This window comes from Bubalus bubalis, chromosome 12, assembly GCF_019923935.1.
Source record: "Bubalus bubalis isolate 160015118507 breed Murrah chromosome 12, NDDB_SH_1, whole genome shotgun sequence".
Taxonomy (NCBI): Eukaryota; Metazoa; Chordata; class Mammalia; order Artiodactyla; family Bovidae; genus Bubalus; species Bubalus bubalis.
The window spans coordinates 93,054,388-93,069,070 of NC_059168.1; the positions used below are offsets into that span (position 1 = coordinate 93,054,388).

The following is a 14,683-nucleotide window of genomic DNA, read 5'->3' on the forward strand; positions in this document are numbered from 1 at the left end:
GCTCCTCTCCTGTCTGCTAGGAATGAAAGGACAGTGAAAGAAGCACGTTTTGATTGCAGCAGGCACATATAAATGAGTCCTTTCTCTTGGTTAATATGTTAGTGTCTGTCTGCATTGCCATGTCCCTGCAAAAAGCCCTAAGATGAATGGTATTACCATGTATAATGAGGGAATTTACCAATCAAGAAGACAGTTTGATACAGAAAAGAAACTGGCTCAGTGGCATTTTTCCATCATCTCAATAAAGAGAAATTATCACAATGTCTTAGCAGAGAAACAGTTAGTTTAAAACCTCCCTAATTTCTCTTCTGTTTCTGTACATAAAATCATAAGGCTGAACCTTCAGGTTGTGACATATTGACCTACAGAAATCTGACTTCAAAGTCCTCTCATATGTAAAGTATAAGGAGGACGTTTCAACAATGTGTATGTTTCAACAGAGTATAAGGAGGATGTTTCCTTCGAATTCTCGAAGGAAAGTGGAACAAAAATGCACAACCAAGGAATTTTCTGGCAATCCACTGCTTAGACTTCAGCTTCCAAGTCAGGGGGTGTGGGTTCAATCCCTGTTCCAGGTATAAAGATATCACATGCCATACGGCTAAAAACCAAAACAGGAAACAAAACAATATGGTAACAAATTCACCAAAGAATTTTAAAAATGATCCACATAAAAAAATTATTTAAAAATAAATAAGCAAATAAATAGCCAGTTCAATTATGTATAAAGGTTGAAGAAAAAGAAGACACTTACCCATCAACAGAACTCAGAGTATCTTAGAGTTCAATTTTGCAATATCACTGCTCTACAAACTAAAAAATATTACCAGCATTTGTATGTATTTTTACTGGTACTCATATTTAATCATTCTCCAATAGCCTCCTGATTCAACAAAATCCTCTTGTTGAAGAGGTCTCTAACCCAAAATAAAAACAGTTGCTGCCAAGATGTGTCAAAGAGATATGCCCTGATATGCCTTCTCCCTTGTCTTTAAGAACTAGTAATAAAATGTATCATAAGCAAGAGCACAGAGAAGTGCTGAACACCAGTATACAGACACACACACACCTGCTACTGGTGTAGGAGACCCAGTTCTCTGGCTTTAAGCTCAAATGATCTAGCTGCCTTGAGTAAGAACTGGATTCTCAGAATTCTGTAGGACAACTGGAGACCAGATTTATCCACTTCTGTGGTCATGAATCACTCACCAGCACCAGAGAAAAAATAGCTTGATCCTCAATTCACCAATGTCAGTAATGAAGACAAGTCTGCTCTGTCCACCAGGGAGAGGATGCAAGAGAACAGGGCTCCAAGCTCTTGGTTAGAGACATGCATGAAACATGTATTAATCGTTCAGTTTTCTTGTTTCTCCCTCCAGGACACATGCCTTAGAGCAGTGGTTCCTAACTTTAATGCCCCCTAGAATCCCCTGGGGAGCTTATTAAAGATGCAGATCCCAGCTTCAGCTCCAGTGACATTCATTCTTGAACTATGTGGCCAGGGAATTCTGACGCATGTGGTGCTAAGGGCCGACGGTGAGAAAACAGTGTCCTTAGGAAGAATGTCATGATGATGCCCAGTAGCTGTGAGCCCAAAGGAGATGAGGAAAGAACTCCTTACTGACCCTTCCTACTAGTTTAAAGTTTCCCCTAGTTAAGTCAAAGCCTGGGATGTGATGATGGAGTTTTCTCCCAAGCCGAGATGCCTTCTTAGTTTGTTGCCTTTCAATAAATTAAAGTTCAACATTCAGAAAACTAAGATCATGGCATCCAGTCCCATCACTTCATGGCAAATAGATGGGGAAACAGAGGAAACAGCAGCTGACTTCATTATTCCAGGCTCCAAAATCACTATAGACAGTGATTGCAGCCATGAAATTCAAAGATGCTTACTCCTTGGAAGGAAAGTTATGACCAACCTAGACAGCATATTAAAAAGCAGAGACATTACTTTGTCAACAAAGATCTGTCTAGTCAAGGCTATGGTTTTTCCAGTAGTCATGTATGGGTGTGAGAGTTGGACTGTAAAGACAGCTGAGCACAGAAGAATTAATGCTTTTGAACTGTGGTGTTGGAGAAGACTCTTGAGAGTCCCCTGGACTGCAAGGAAATCCAACCAGCCCATCCTAAAGGAAATCAGTCCTGGGTGTTCATTGGAAGGACTGATGTTGAAGCTGAAACTTCAATCCTTTGGCCACCTGATGCAAAGAGCTGACTCATTTGAAAAGACCCTGATGCTGGGAAAGATTGAGGGCATGAGGAGAAGGGGACGACAGAGGATGAGATGGTTGGATGGCATCACTGACTCAATGGACATGGGTTTGGGTGGACTCTGGGAGTTGGTGATGGACAGGGAAGCCTGGCATTCTGTGGTTCATGGGGTCTCAGAGTCAGACACGACTGAGCGACTGAACTGAACTGAACAGTTTGATCAGACTCACGTTCACTGAATTAGTAATGCCATCCAGCCATCTTATCCTATGTCATCCCATTCTTTTCCTGCCCTCAATCTTTCCCAGTATCAGGGTCTTTTCTAATGAGTTGGCTCTTTGCATCAGGTGGCCATAGTATTGGGGTTTCAGGATCAGTCCTTCCAATGAATATTCAGGGTTGAGTTCCTTTAGGATTAACTGATGAGACACATTGCTGTCCAAGGGACTCTCAAGAGTCTTCTCCAGCACCACATTTGGAAAGTATCTATTTTTGGCACTCAATCTTTTTTACAGTCCACCTCTAGCAGACGTACATGACTACAGGAAAACCACAGCATTGACTAGATTACCTTTGTTGGAAAAGTAATGTCTCTGCTTTTTAATATGCTATGTAGATTTGTTATAGCTGTTCTTCCAAGGTCAAGCGTCTTTAATTTTCATGACTTCAGTCAAGGAATGAAGTGATTTTGAACCCAAGAAAATAAAGTCTGTCACTGTTTTCAATTTTCCCCCATCTATTTGCCATGAGGCAATGAGGCAGGATGCAAGGATCTTTATTTGTCCATGTTGAGTTTTAAGCCAGCTTTTTCATTCTCCTCTTCCACCCTCAACAAGACACTTTAGTTCCTCTTCACTTTCTGCCATTAAAGTGGTGTCATCTCTATATGTGAGGTTGTTGATGTTTCTCCCAGCAATCTTGATTCCAGCTAGTGATTCACCCAGTCTGGCATTTCGCATGATGCATTCTGTATATAAATTAAATAAGCAGGGTGACAATATACAGCTTTATGTACTCCTTTCCCAATTGGAATCAGTCCGTTGTTCCATGTCCCATGCTAACTATTGCTTCTTGACCTGCACACAGGTTTCTCAGGAGGCAGGTAAGGCAGTCTGGTATTCCCATCTCTTGAAGAATTTTCCAGTTTGTTGTGATCTACACAAAGGCTTTAGCATAGTCAATGAAAGAGACGTAGATAATTTTCTGTAATTCTCTTCATTTCTATTATCCAACAGATGTTGGCAATTTGATCTCTGGTTCCTCTGACTTTTCTAAATCTAGCTTGGACTTCTGGAAGTTCTTGGTTCACAAACTGCTGAAGCCTAGTTTGAATGGCTTTGAGTATAATCTTGCTAGCATGTGAAATGAGTGCAGTTGTACTATAGTTTTAACATTCTTTGGCCTTCCTTTCTTTGGGATTGAAATAAAAACTGCCCTTTTCTAGTCCTGGGGCCACTGGGGAGTTTTCCAAATTTGCTGGCATACTGAGTGCAGCAGTTTAAGAGTATTATCTTTTAGGATATATTTACATAAATGGGATTTATTTTGCATGGTATCTTAGAGCTTTCTTTTCCTAAAATATATTTATTGCATTAATACTTGCAAGTCTACATCTATGCTTATCAGTTCATAGAATATATATAACATCAATACATTAATCTTTTTAAATTTTTAGTTGCTCTCTTGTTGAATTAACTGAGTGATCCATTAACACAGAATCTCTAATTCTTCAATAAGGTAAAACTTTTAAAAATATTATAGTACACCCTGAAGTTTTCTCCTGTGTCATTTGTCTGATCAAGATCACGTTATGATCTACAAAGCATTAATTTTAACAGGCTGCATTGTCTTAGTTCCCCCTTGCCTGTGGCTTTCTCCTTTGAAGAGAGAACAACTGAACTTTGAAAATGTCCATGAAAATACATGAAAAGTGGAAGTCTAGGTGGAAGCCCATGGAAAGAGAGGCAATAAAGCCAGGCTCTTCATTCACCTAAGGAATGATCTAAGTCAGAGCTTATGGAATGAAATAAATGAATAATGAGGAAAGTTACATCATACTATTTTATACATGTATCAAATATCAAACTCCTTCAAAATATTGTGATTTCCAACTTTACACCCCAAACAGACTAGAGTTGTGGACATCACCACAGCCTTGCATGTCACTCCAGCTACTGATTACATACTAATTACTCTTATGTTTCTGCATAACTTTGGTAAACATATTACATCTTGCATAGTGCAGGCACACACACACACACAAAGGGGCAAGATGAAAAAACAGGGTAAAAACTAGATGCACAAGAAAATACATATATGTAATAAGTCAATAAGTAGATGAAATAAATAGTATAAACTAATCTAAAAGAAGACCAAAAAAGAGGGCAAGAAAAACAAAAAATCCTTCTCTAAATATATTTTTACTAAGTGAATTTTGCAAGGTAGCAGCATTACAAAGTTGGTCAAAAAAGAACAAAAATCAGTGATATTTTATATCCTAGTAGTGAGTACTGAGAATTGAAAATTTTAATATACCTTTCATAACAGTTTAAAAAGTAAAATATGCATATGAATGAATTTACCAAAATACCAGTAAGTTAAAAACTACAGACTAATTCATGGTTAATTTAAAGAGAATGCAAATGAATAGAGATACACTTTGCCCATAGACTGGATAACTCAATCATCATGGAGCCAGATCTCTCCTCCATTTGATCTATAGGGTCAGTGCAATCAAAGGCAGTGTCCCTCACTGTGAAGAAACTTTTCATCCTTAACCTAGATGTTTTATCATCACTGCTGTATAGATGGAGAAGTCTTGAGGCTACTGTAAGAATAAGACTGAAAACCAGAGGCAGGAGGCTTAAGTCCAAATCCTGAGAACACCAGAGAAATCCTGACTCCAGGGAACATTAATCAACAAGAGCTCATCCAAAAGCCTCCATATCTACACTGAAACCAACCTCCACACAAGGGTCAACAAGCTCCAGGGCAAAACATACCAAACAGATTCTCCAGCAATGCAGGAACATATCCCTGAACTTCAATTAACAGGCTACCCAGTCACTCCAAACCCACTGACACCTCATAACTCATTATTGGACACTTCATTGAACTCCAGAGAGAAGAAATCCAGCTCCACCCACCAGAACACCAACACAAGCTTCCCTAACCAGGAAACCTTGACAAGCCACCTGTCCAACCCCACCCACAGTGAGGAAACTCCACAACAAAGAGAACTCCACAAACTGCCAGAATACAGAAAGGCCACCACAAACACAGCAATATAAACAAGATGAAGAGGCAGATAAATACCCAGCAGGTAAAGGAACAGGATAAACACCCACCAAACCAAACAAAAGAGGAAGAGATAGGGAATCTACTTGATAAAGAATTCAGAATAATGATAGTGAAAATGATCCAAGATCTTGAAAACAAAATGGAGTTACAGATAAATAGCCTGGAGACAAGGGTTGAGAAGATGCAAGAAAGAGGGTCGGACATGACTGAGCAACATCACTTTCACTTTTCACTTTCACGCACTGGAGAAGGAAATGGCAACCCACTCCAGTGTTCTTGCCTGGGGAATCCCAGGGATGGGGGAGCCTGGTGGGCTGCCATCTCTGGGGTCGCACAGAGTCGGACACGACTGAAGTGACTTAGCAGCAGCAGAAGAAATAAAAAAGAGTCAATATATAATGAATAATGCAATAAATGAGATCAAAAACACTCTGGAGGGAACCAACAGTAGAATAACAGAGGCAGAAGATAGGATAAGTGAGGTAGAAGATAGAATGGTAGAAATAAATGAATCAGGGAGGAAAAAAGAAAAACGAATTAAAAGAAATGAGGACAATCTCAGAGACCTCTGGGACAATGATAAATGCCCCAACATTCGAATCATAGGAGTTACTGGAGAAGAAGACAAAAAGAAAGACCATGAGAAAATACTTGAGAAGATAATAGTTGAAAACTTCCCTAAAATGGGGAAGGAAATAATCACCCAAGTCCAAGAAACCCAGAAAGTCCCAAACAGGATAAACCTAAGGTGAAACACCCTAAGGCATGTATTAATCAAATTAACAAAGATCAAACACAAAGAACAAATATTAAAAGCAGCAAGGGGAAAACAACAAATAACACACAAGGCGATTCCCATAAGGATAACAGCTGATCTTTCAATAGAAACTCTTTAGGCGAGGAGGGAATGGCAGGACATACTTAAAGTGATGAGAGAAAATAACCTGCAGCACCAGATTATTGTACCCAACAAGGATCTCATTCAAATATGAAGGAGAAATCAAAAGCTTTACAGACAAGCAAAAGCTGAGAGAATTCAGCACCACCAAACCAGCTCTCCAACAAATACTAAAGGATCTTCTGTAGACAGGAAACACAGAAAGGATGTATAAACCCGAACCCAAAACAATAAAGTAAATGGCAACGGGATCATACTTATCAATAATTACCTTAATGTAAATGGGTTGAATGCCCCAACCAAAAGACAAAGACTGGCTGAATGAATCCAAAAACAAGACCCCTACATATGTTGTCTACAAGAGACCCACCTCAAAACAAGGGACACATACAGATTGAAAGTGAAGGGCTGGAAAAAGATATTCCACGCAAATAGAGACCAAAAGAAAGCAGGAGTAGCAATACTCGTATAGATAAAATAGACTTTAAAACAAAGGCTGTATAAAGAGACAAAGAAGGACACTACATAATGATCAAAGGATCAATCCAAGAAGAAGATATAACGATTATAAATAAATATGCACCCAACAGAGGAGCACCACAATATGTAAGACAAATGCTAACAAGTATGAAAGGGGAAATTAACAATAACACAATAATAGTGGGAGACTTTAATACCCCACTCATACCTATGGATAGATCAACTAAACAGAAAATTAACAAGGAAACACAAACTTTAAATGATACAATAGACAAATTAGACCTAATTGATGTCCATAGGACATTTCACCCCAAAACAATGAATTTCACCTTTTTCTCAAGAGCACATGGAACATTCTCCAGGATAGATCACATCCTGGGCCATAAAGCTAGCCTTGGTAAATTCAAAAAAAATGAAATCATTCCAAGCATATTTTCTAACCACAATGCAGTAAGATTAGATCTCAATTACAGGATAAAAACTATTAAAAATTCCAACATATGGAGGCTGAACAACACGCTGCTGAATAACCAACAAATCACAGAAGAAATCAGAAAAGAAATCAAAATATGCATAGAAATGAATGAAAATGAAAACATAACAACCCAAAACCTGTGGGACACTGTAAAAGCAGTGATAAGGGGAAGGTTCATAGCAATACAGGCATACCTCAAGAAACAAGAAAAAAGTCAAATCAATAACCTAACTCTATACCTAAAGCAACTAGAAAAGGAAGAAATGAAGAAACCCAGGGTTAGTAGAAGGAAAGAAATCTTAAAAATTAGGGCAGAAATAAATGCAAAAGAAACAAAAGAGACCATAGCAAAAATCACAAAGCCAAAAGCTGGTTCTTTGAGAGGATAAATAAAATTGACAAACCATTAGCCAGACTCACCAAGAAACAAAGGGAGGAAAATCAAAGCAACAAAATTAGAAATGAAAATGGAAAGATCACAACAGACAACACAGAAATACAAAGGTTCATAAGAGACTACTATCAGCAATTATATGCCAATAAAATGGACAACTTGGAAGAAATGGACAAATTCTTAGAAAAGTACAACTTTCCAAAACTCGACCAGGAAGAAATAGAAAATCTTAACAGACCCATCACAAGCACAGAAATTGAAACTGTAATCAGAAATCTTCCAGCAAACAAAAGCCCAGGTCCAGACGGCTTCACAGCTGAATTCTACCAAAAGTTTAGAGAAGAGCTAACACCTATCCTACTCAAACTCTTCCAGAAAATTGCAGAGGAAGGTAAACTTCCAAACTCATTCTATGAGGCCACCATCACCCTAATACCAAAACCTGACAAAGATGCCACAGAAAAAGAAAACTACAGGCCAATATCACTGATGAACATAGATGCAAAAATCCTTAACAAAATTCTGGCAATCAGAATCCAACAACACATTAAAAAGATCATACATCATGACCAAGTGGGCTTTATTCCAGGGATGCAAGGATTCTTCAATATCTGCATATCAATCAGTGTAATACACCACATTAACAAATTGAAAAATAAAAGCCATATGATTATCTCAATAGATGCAGAGAAAGCCTTTGACAAAATTCAACATCCATTTATGATAAAAAAAAAAAAAACCTCCAGAAAGCAGGAATAGAAGGAACATATACCTCAACATAATAAAAGCTATATAAACCCACAGCAAATATTATCCTCAATGGTGAAAAATTTAAAGCATTTCCCATAAAGTCAGGAACAAGACAAGGGTGCCCACTTTCACCACTACTATTCAACATAGTTTTGGAAGTTTTGTCCACAGCTATCAGAGCAGAAAAAGAAATAAAAGGAATCCAAATTGGAAAAGAAGAAGTAAAACCCTCAGTGTTTGCAGATAACATGATCCTCCACACAGAAAACCCTAAAGACTCCACCAGAAAATTACTAGAACTAATCAATGACTATAGTAAAGTTGCAGGATATAAAATCAACACACAGAAATCCCTTGCATTCCTATACACTAATAATGAGAAAACAGAAAGAGAAATTAAGGAAACAATTCCATTCACCATTGCAAAGAAAAGGATAAAATACTTAGGAATATATCTACCTAAAGAAACTAAAGACCTATATATAGAAAACTATAAAACACTGGTGAAAGAAATCAAAGAGGACACTAACAGATGGAGAAATATACCATGTTCATGGATCGGGAGAATCAATATAGTGAAAATGAGTATACTACCCAAAGCAATCTATAGATTCAATGCAATCTATATTGCATTGAAATACAAAAAACCTCGAATAGCCAAAGCAATCTTGAGAAAGAAGAATGGAACTGGAGGAATCAACCTACCTGACTTCAGGCTCTACTACAAAGCCACAGTCATCAAGACAGTATGGTACTGGCACAAAGACAGAAATATAGATCAATGGAACAAAATAGAAAGCCCAGAGATAAATCCACACACCTATGGACACCATATCTTTGACAAAGGAGGTAAAAATATACAATGGAGAAATGACAATCTCTTTAACAAGTGGTGCTGGGAAAACTGGTCAACCACTTGTAAAAGAATGAAACTAGAACACTTTCTAACACCATACACAAAAATAAACTCAAAATGGATTAAAGATCTAAACATAAGACCAAAAACTATAAAACTCCTAGAGGAGAACATAGGCAAAACACTCTCTGACATAAATCAGAGCAGGATCCTCTATGACCCACCTCCCCTAATATTGGAAATAAAAGCAAAAATAAACAAATGGGGCCTAATTAAACTTAAAAGCTTCTGCACAACAAAGGAAACTATAAGCAAGGTGAAAAGACAGTCTTCAGAATGGGAGAAAATAATAACGAAGCAACTGACAAAGAATTAGTCTAAAAATATACAAGCAGCTCCTGCAGCTCAAGTCCAGAAAAATAAACGACTCAAAAAAAAAAAAAAAAAAATGGGCCAAAGAACTAAACAGACATTTCTCCAAAGAAGATATACAGATGGCAAACAAACACATGAAAAGATGCTCAACATCACTCATTATCAGAGAAATGCAAATCAAAACCACAATGAGGTACCATTTCACGCCAGTCAGAATGGCTGCTGTCTAAAAGTCTACAAGAAATAAATGCTGGAGAGGATGTGGAGAAAAGGGAATGCTCTTACACTGTTGGTGAGAATGCAAACTAGTACAGCCACTATGGAGAACAGTGTGGAGATTCCTTAAAAAACTGGAAATAGAACTGCCATATGTCCCAGCAATCTCACTTCTGGGCATACGCACTGAGGAAACCAGAATTGAAAGAGACATGTGTACCCCAATGTTCATCGCAGCACTGTTTATAATAGCCAGGACATGGAAGCAACCTAGATGTCCATCAGCAGATGATGGATAAGAAAGCTGTGGTACATATACACAATGGAGTATTACTCAGCCATTAAAAAGAATACATTTGAATTGGTTCTAATGAAGTGAATGAAACTGGAGCCTATTATACAGAGTGAAGTAAGCCAGAAAGAAACACACCTACACAGTATGCTGCTCCTACTGCTGCTATGTCGCTTCAGTCATGTCCGACTCTGTGCGACCCCAGAGATGGCAGCCCACTGGGCTTCCCCATCCCTGGGATTCTCCAGGCAAGAACACTGGAGTGGGTTGCCATTTCCTTCTCCAATGCATGAAAGTGAAAAATGAAAGTGAAGTCGCTCAGTCGTGTCTGACTCTTAGCAACCCTATGGACTACAGCCTACTAGGCTCCTCCGTCCATGAGATTTTCCAGGCAAAAGTACTGGAGTGGGGTACTATTGCCTTCTCCGCCAATACAGTATACTAACGCACATATATGGAATTTAGAAAGATGGTAATGATAACCCTGTATGCGAGACAACAAAAGAGATACAGAGGTATAGAACAGTCTTTTGGACTCTGTGGGAGGGGGCGAGGGTGGGATGATTTGGGAGAATGGCATTGAAGCATGTATAATATCATATGTGAAACGAATCGCCAGTTCAGGTTCAATGCATGATACAGGATGCTCGGGGCTGGTGCACTGGGGTGACCCAGAGGGATAGTATGGGGAAGGAGGTGGAAGGGGGGTTCAGGATTGGGAACACGTGTACACCCGTGGTGGATTCATGTTGATGTATGGCGAAACCAATACAATATTGTAAAGTAAAAAAAAAAAAAAAAAAAGATTGAAGGTGGGAGGATAAGGGGATGACAGAGGATGAGATGGTTGGGTGGCATCATCGTCTCAATGAGCATGAGTTTGATTAAACTCTGGGAGTTGGTGATGGACAGGGAGGCCTGGTGTGCTACAGTACATGGGGTCACAAACAGTCAGACACAATTGAGTGACTGAACCGAACTGAACTGAAAAGGGAAGACAAAAAATGTTAAAATGAAAAGCAAAATGCCATACTTAATTTATCTAATTTCAAAACTGTTTTATAATCCAAAGCAAGGAAAATAAAAGTAAATACCTGAGAATAGGAATATAAATCAATAAAACAATGAATAATTTTGAAATACATCAATACATATAAGGTCAATTAAAAGTTTACAAATGCACCAAGGCAATTTAACATGGCAAGGATAGTGTTTCAATAAATGGTACCACCGTTCAGTATCAATATGTCTTAAGTGAACATGGACGCTGCTGCTACACCACATGCAAAACATAATTCAAAGTGGATCAATTGTTTAAGATCTATAACTACAACACTATCTTCAAGAAAAACTTGGACAAATCTTGGTAAAGGTGGGGTAGGCAATATTTTCTTAAATAGGACACAAAAGTCATGAACACTAAAAGGAAAAGAGTAGAATCTTGATTTCATAAAAATAAAAAGCATTTGCTCTTCCAATGAAACTTTTTTTTTTAAGTTATTGGACTATAGTTGATTAACAATGTTGTGTTATTTTCTCTTTTCAGAAAACTGAATCTGCCATGCATATATATATATACCCCCATCCTTTTTTTAAAATTTCCTTCCCCTTTAGGCCACCATAGAGCTTTGAATAGAGTTCCCTGTGCTATACAGTAGATTCTCATTAGTTATTTCTTTTATGTACAGTAGTAAATGTCCAATGACAGAGAAATAGATACAGAAGAGGTGGCACATATATACAATGGAATATTATACAGCCACAAAACATAACAAAAGTGTGCCATTGCCAGGATGTGATGGGTCTACGTATTATCTGGGTCTGACATACATAATAAAGAGAAAAATAAATATTGTTTGTTAATGTCTATATATGAAGTCTAGAAAAATGGTAGTGATGAACCAATTTGACAGGCAAGAATACAGAGGCAGACATAGAGAATGAATTTCTAGACACAGTTGGAGGTGGAGTTGTTGTTATTCAGTCACTAGGTCTTGTCTGACTTTTTACAAGCCCGTGGACTGCAGCATACAAGGCTCCCCTGTCCTTCACAGAGTTTGCTCAGGGAGAAGGAGAGGGTGGGACAAACTGAGAGAGTACCATTGTCATATATACACTTCAGTTCAGTTCAGTTGCTCAGTCATGTCCGACTCTTTGCAATCCCATGCATCGCAGCACGCCAGGCCTCTCTGTCCATCACCAACTCCCGGAGTTTATCCAAACTCATGTCCATCAAGTCGGTGATGCCATCCAGCCATCTCATCCTCTGTCGTCCCCTTCTCCTCCTGCCCCCAATCTCTCCCAGCATCAGGGTCTTTTCCAATGAGTCAACTCTTCATGAGGTGGCCAAAGTACTGGAGTTTCAGCCTCAACATCAGTCCTTCCAATGAACACCCAGGACTGATTTCCTTTAGGATGGACTGGCTGGATCTCCTTGCACTCCTAGGGACTCTCAAGAGTCTTCTCCAACACCACAGTTCAAAAGCATCAATTCTTTGGTGCTCAGCTTTCTTCACAGTCCAACTCTCACATCCATACATGACTACTGGAAAAACGATAGCCTTGACTAGACGGATCTTTGTTGGCAAAGTAATGTCTCTGCTTTTGAATATGCTATCTAGGTTGGTCATAACTTTCATTCCAAAGAGTAAGCATCTTTTAATTTCATGACTGCAATCACCATCTGCAGCGATTTTGGAGCCCCAAAAAATAAAGTCTAACACTGTTTCCCCATCTATTTCCCATATATACACTACCATGTGTAAATTAGATTGCTAATGAGAAACTGAATCATAGCACAGGAAACTCAATGTAGTACTCTGTGATGACCTAGAGGGCTGCAAAGCATGGGGAGCGTAGGGAGGGAGGATCAAGAGAGAGAGAATATATGTATACTTAGAGCTGATTCACATTGTTATAAAGCAAAAACCAACAAAATATTGTAAAGCAATTATCCTCCAATAAAAAGTAAATAAAAAATTAAATACATTTTTAGAAAGAAATAAATTCTTAGGAAATAAGAGGAGAGATGAAGTACTACCAGCTATATAAATGCTCAGCCTTATAGACAAGATCAGAAATCAAGAACATGAACTCAAAATTCATAATTTATGCCAACTAACTTTTAGGAAATAGACAATAATTGTAAAGGAATGCAATTCAATTATCAAACATTTACTGAGTATTTATTCCATGCTGGGCTCAAATCTAGGGATGTAGGATCTGAGGTTTTGTGAACACTCATAGCTGCTATAAAGACTAGCAAATGTCATTGAGACAAGACTTTTGCCCTGTGCAAGAGTCTCTCCAGAGCCTCCTTCATGTCCCTGTTCCTTAGGCTATAAATGAAGGGGTTCAGCAGCGGAGTGACCACTGTGTACATCACAGAGGCAATGGTGATCTTGTCTCTGGAGGTGCTGGATGAGGGGAAAAAATACAGTCCGATAATTGTTCCATAATATAGAGACACAACAGAGAGGTGAGAGCCACATGTGGACAATGCTTTGCAGATCCCCTTGGTGGAGGGGACCTTCAGAATGGTGGCCCCGATGCGTCCATAAGAGATCAGGATGCATATTAATGGGAGGACGATGACAGCCACTCCTGCTGTGAAAATGGCCAGCTCATTGAGGGATGTGTCTGAGCAAGAGAGCTTCAGCAGGGCATCAAGGTCACAGAAAAAATGGGGGATGCTGAGGTCAACACAAAAGGACAGCCGGGTCAGGAGGAGGGTGTGACACAGGGCATTGGCACAGGAGAGAATCCAGGACACAGTTACTAGTAAGGTGCACAGCCCCTGTCCCATGACGATGGTGTAGTGGAGAGGGTGGCAGATGGCCACGTACCGATCATAGGCCATTGAGGTGAGCAGGAAATCATCCAGACCAGTAAAAAATAGGAAAAAATACATCTGTGTTACGCACCCTGCATAGGGGATGGATTGACCCTGAGTCTGCATGTTTATCAGCATCTTAGGGACAGTGACAGATGAAAAGGAGATGTCAGTGAGGGCCAAGTGGCTGAGGAAGAAGTACATGGGGGTGTGCAGGCGAGGGTCCAGCCTGATGAGCAGGAGGATGAGCAGGTTGCCCAGCACTGTGGTCAGGTACACGCCCAGGAAGAGGGCGAAGAACACGCCCTGCTGCTCTGGCCGGATGGGGAGCCCCAGGAGGAGGAATTTGGACATGCTGCTCTGGTTCTCCCTCGTCATGCTCCTCTCCTGTCTTCTGGGAATGAAAGGACAGTGAAAGAAGCATATTTTGATTGCAGCAGGCGTATATAAATGAGTCCTTTCTCTTCGTGAATATGTTAGTGTCTGTCTGCATTGCCCTGCAAAAACCCCGAAGATGAATGGTATTACCATGTATAGTGAGGGAATTACCAACCAAGAATTGAGTTTGATACAGAAGAGAAACTGGCTCAGTGGCATTTTTCCA

General features: G+C 39.3%; 1 protein-coding gene across 1 annotated transcript; it reads right to left on the bottom strand.

Moving 5' to 3' along the window:
• Window positions 1–13,515: 13,515 nt before the first annotated feature.
• Window positions 13,516–14,457, bottom strand: LOC123464806 (olfactory receptor 1J4-like). The gene has a single exon (XM_045162425.1). The coding sequence runs from the start codon at window positions 14,455–14,457 to the stop codon at window positions 13,516–13,518; it is 942 nt and encodes a 313-aa protein (XP_045018360.1).
• Between the last annotated feature and the right edge of the window lie 226 nt (window positions 14,458–14,683).

What these genes read in the sequence shown, in the direction of transcription:
- LOC123464806 (XM_045162425.1), bottom strand. Translation starts at nt 14,457, where the DNA reads ATGACGAGGGAGAACCAGAGCAGCATGTCCAAATTCCTCCTCCTGGGG.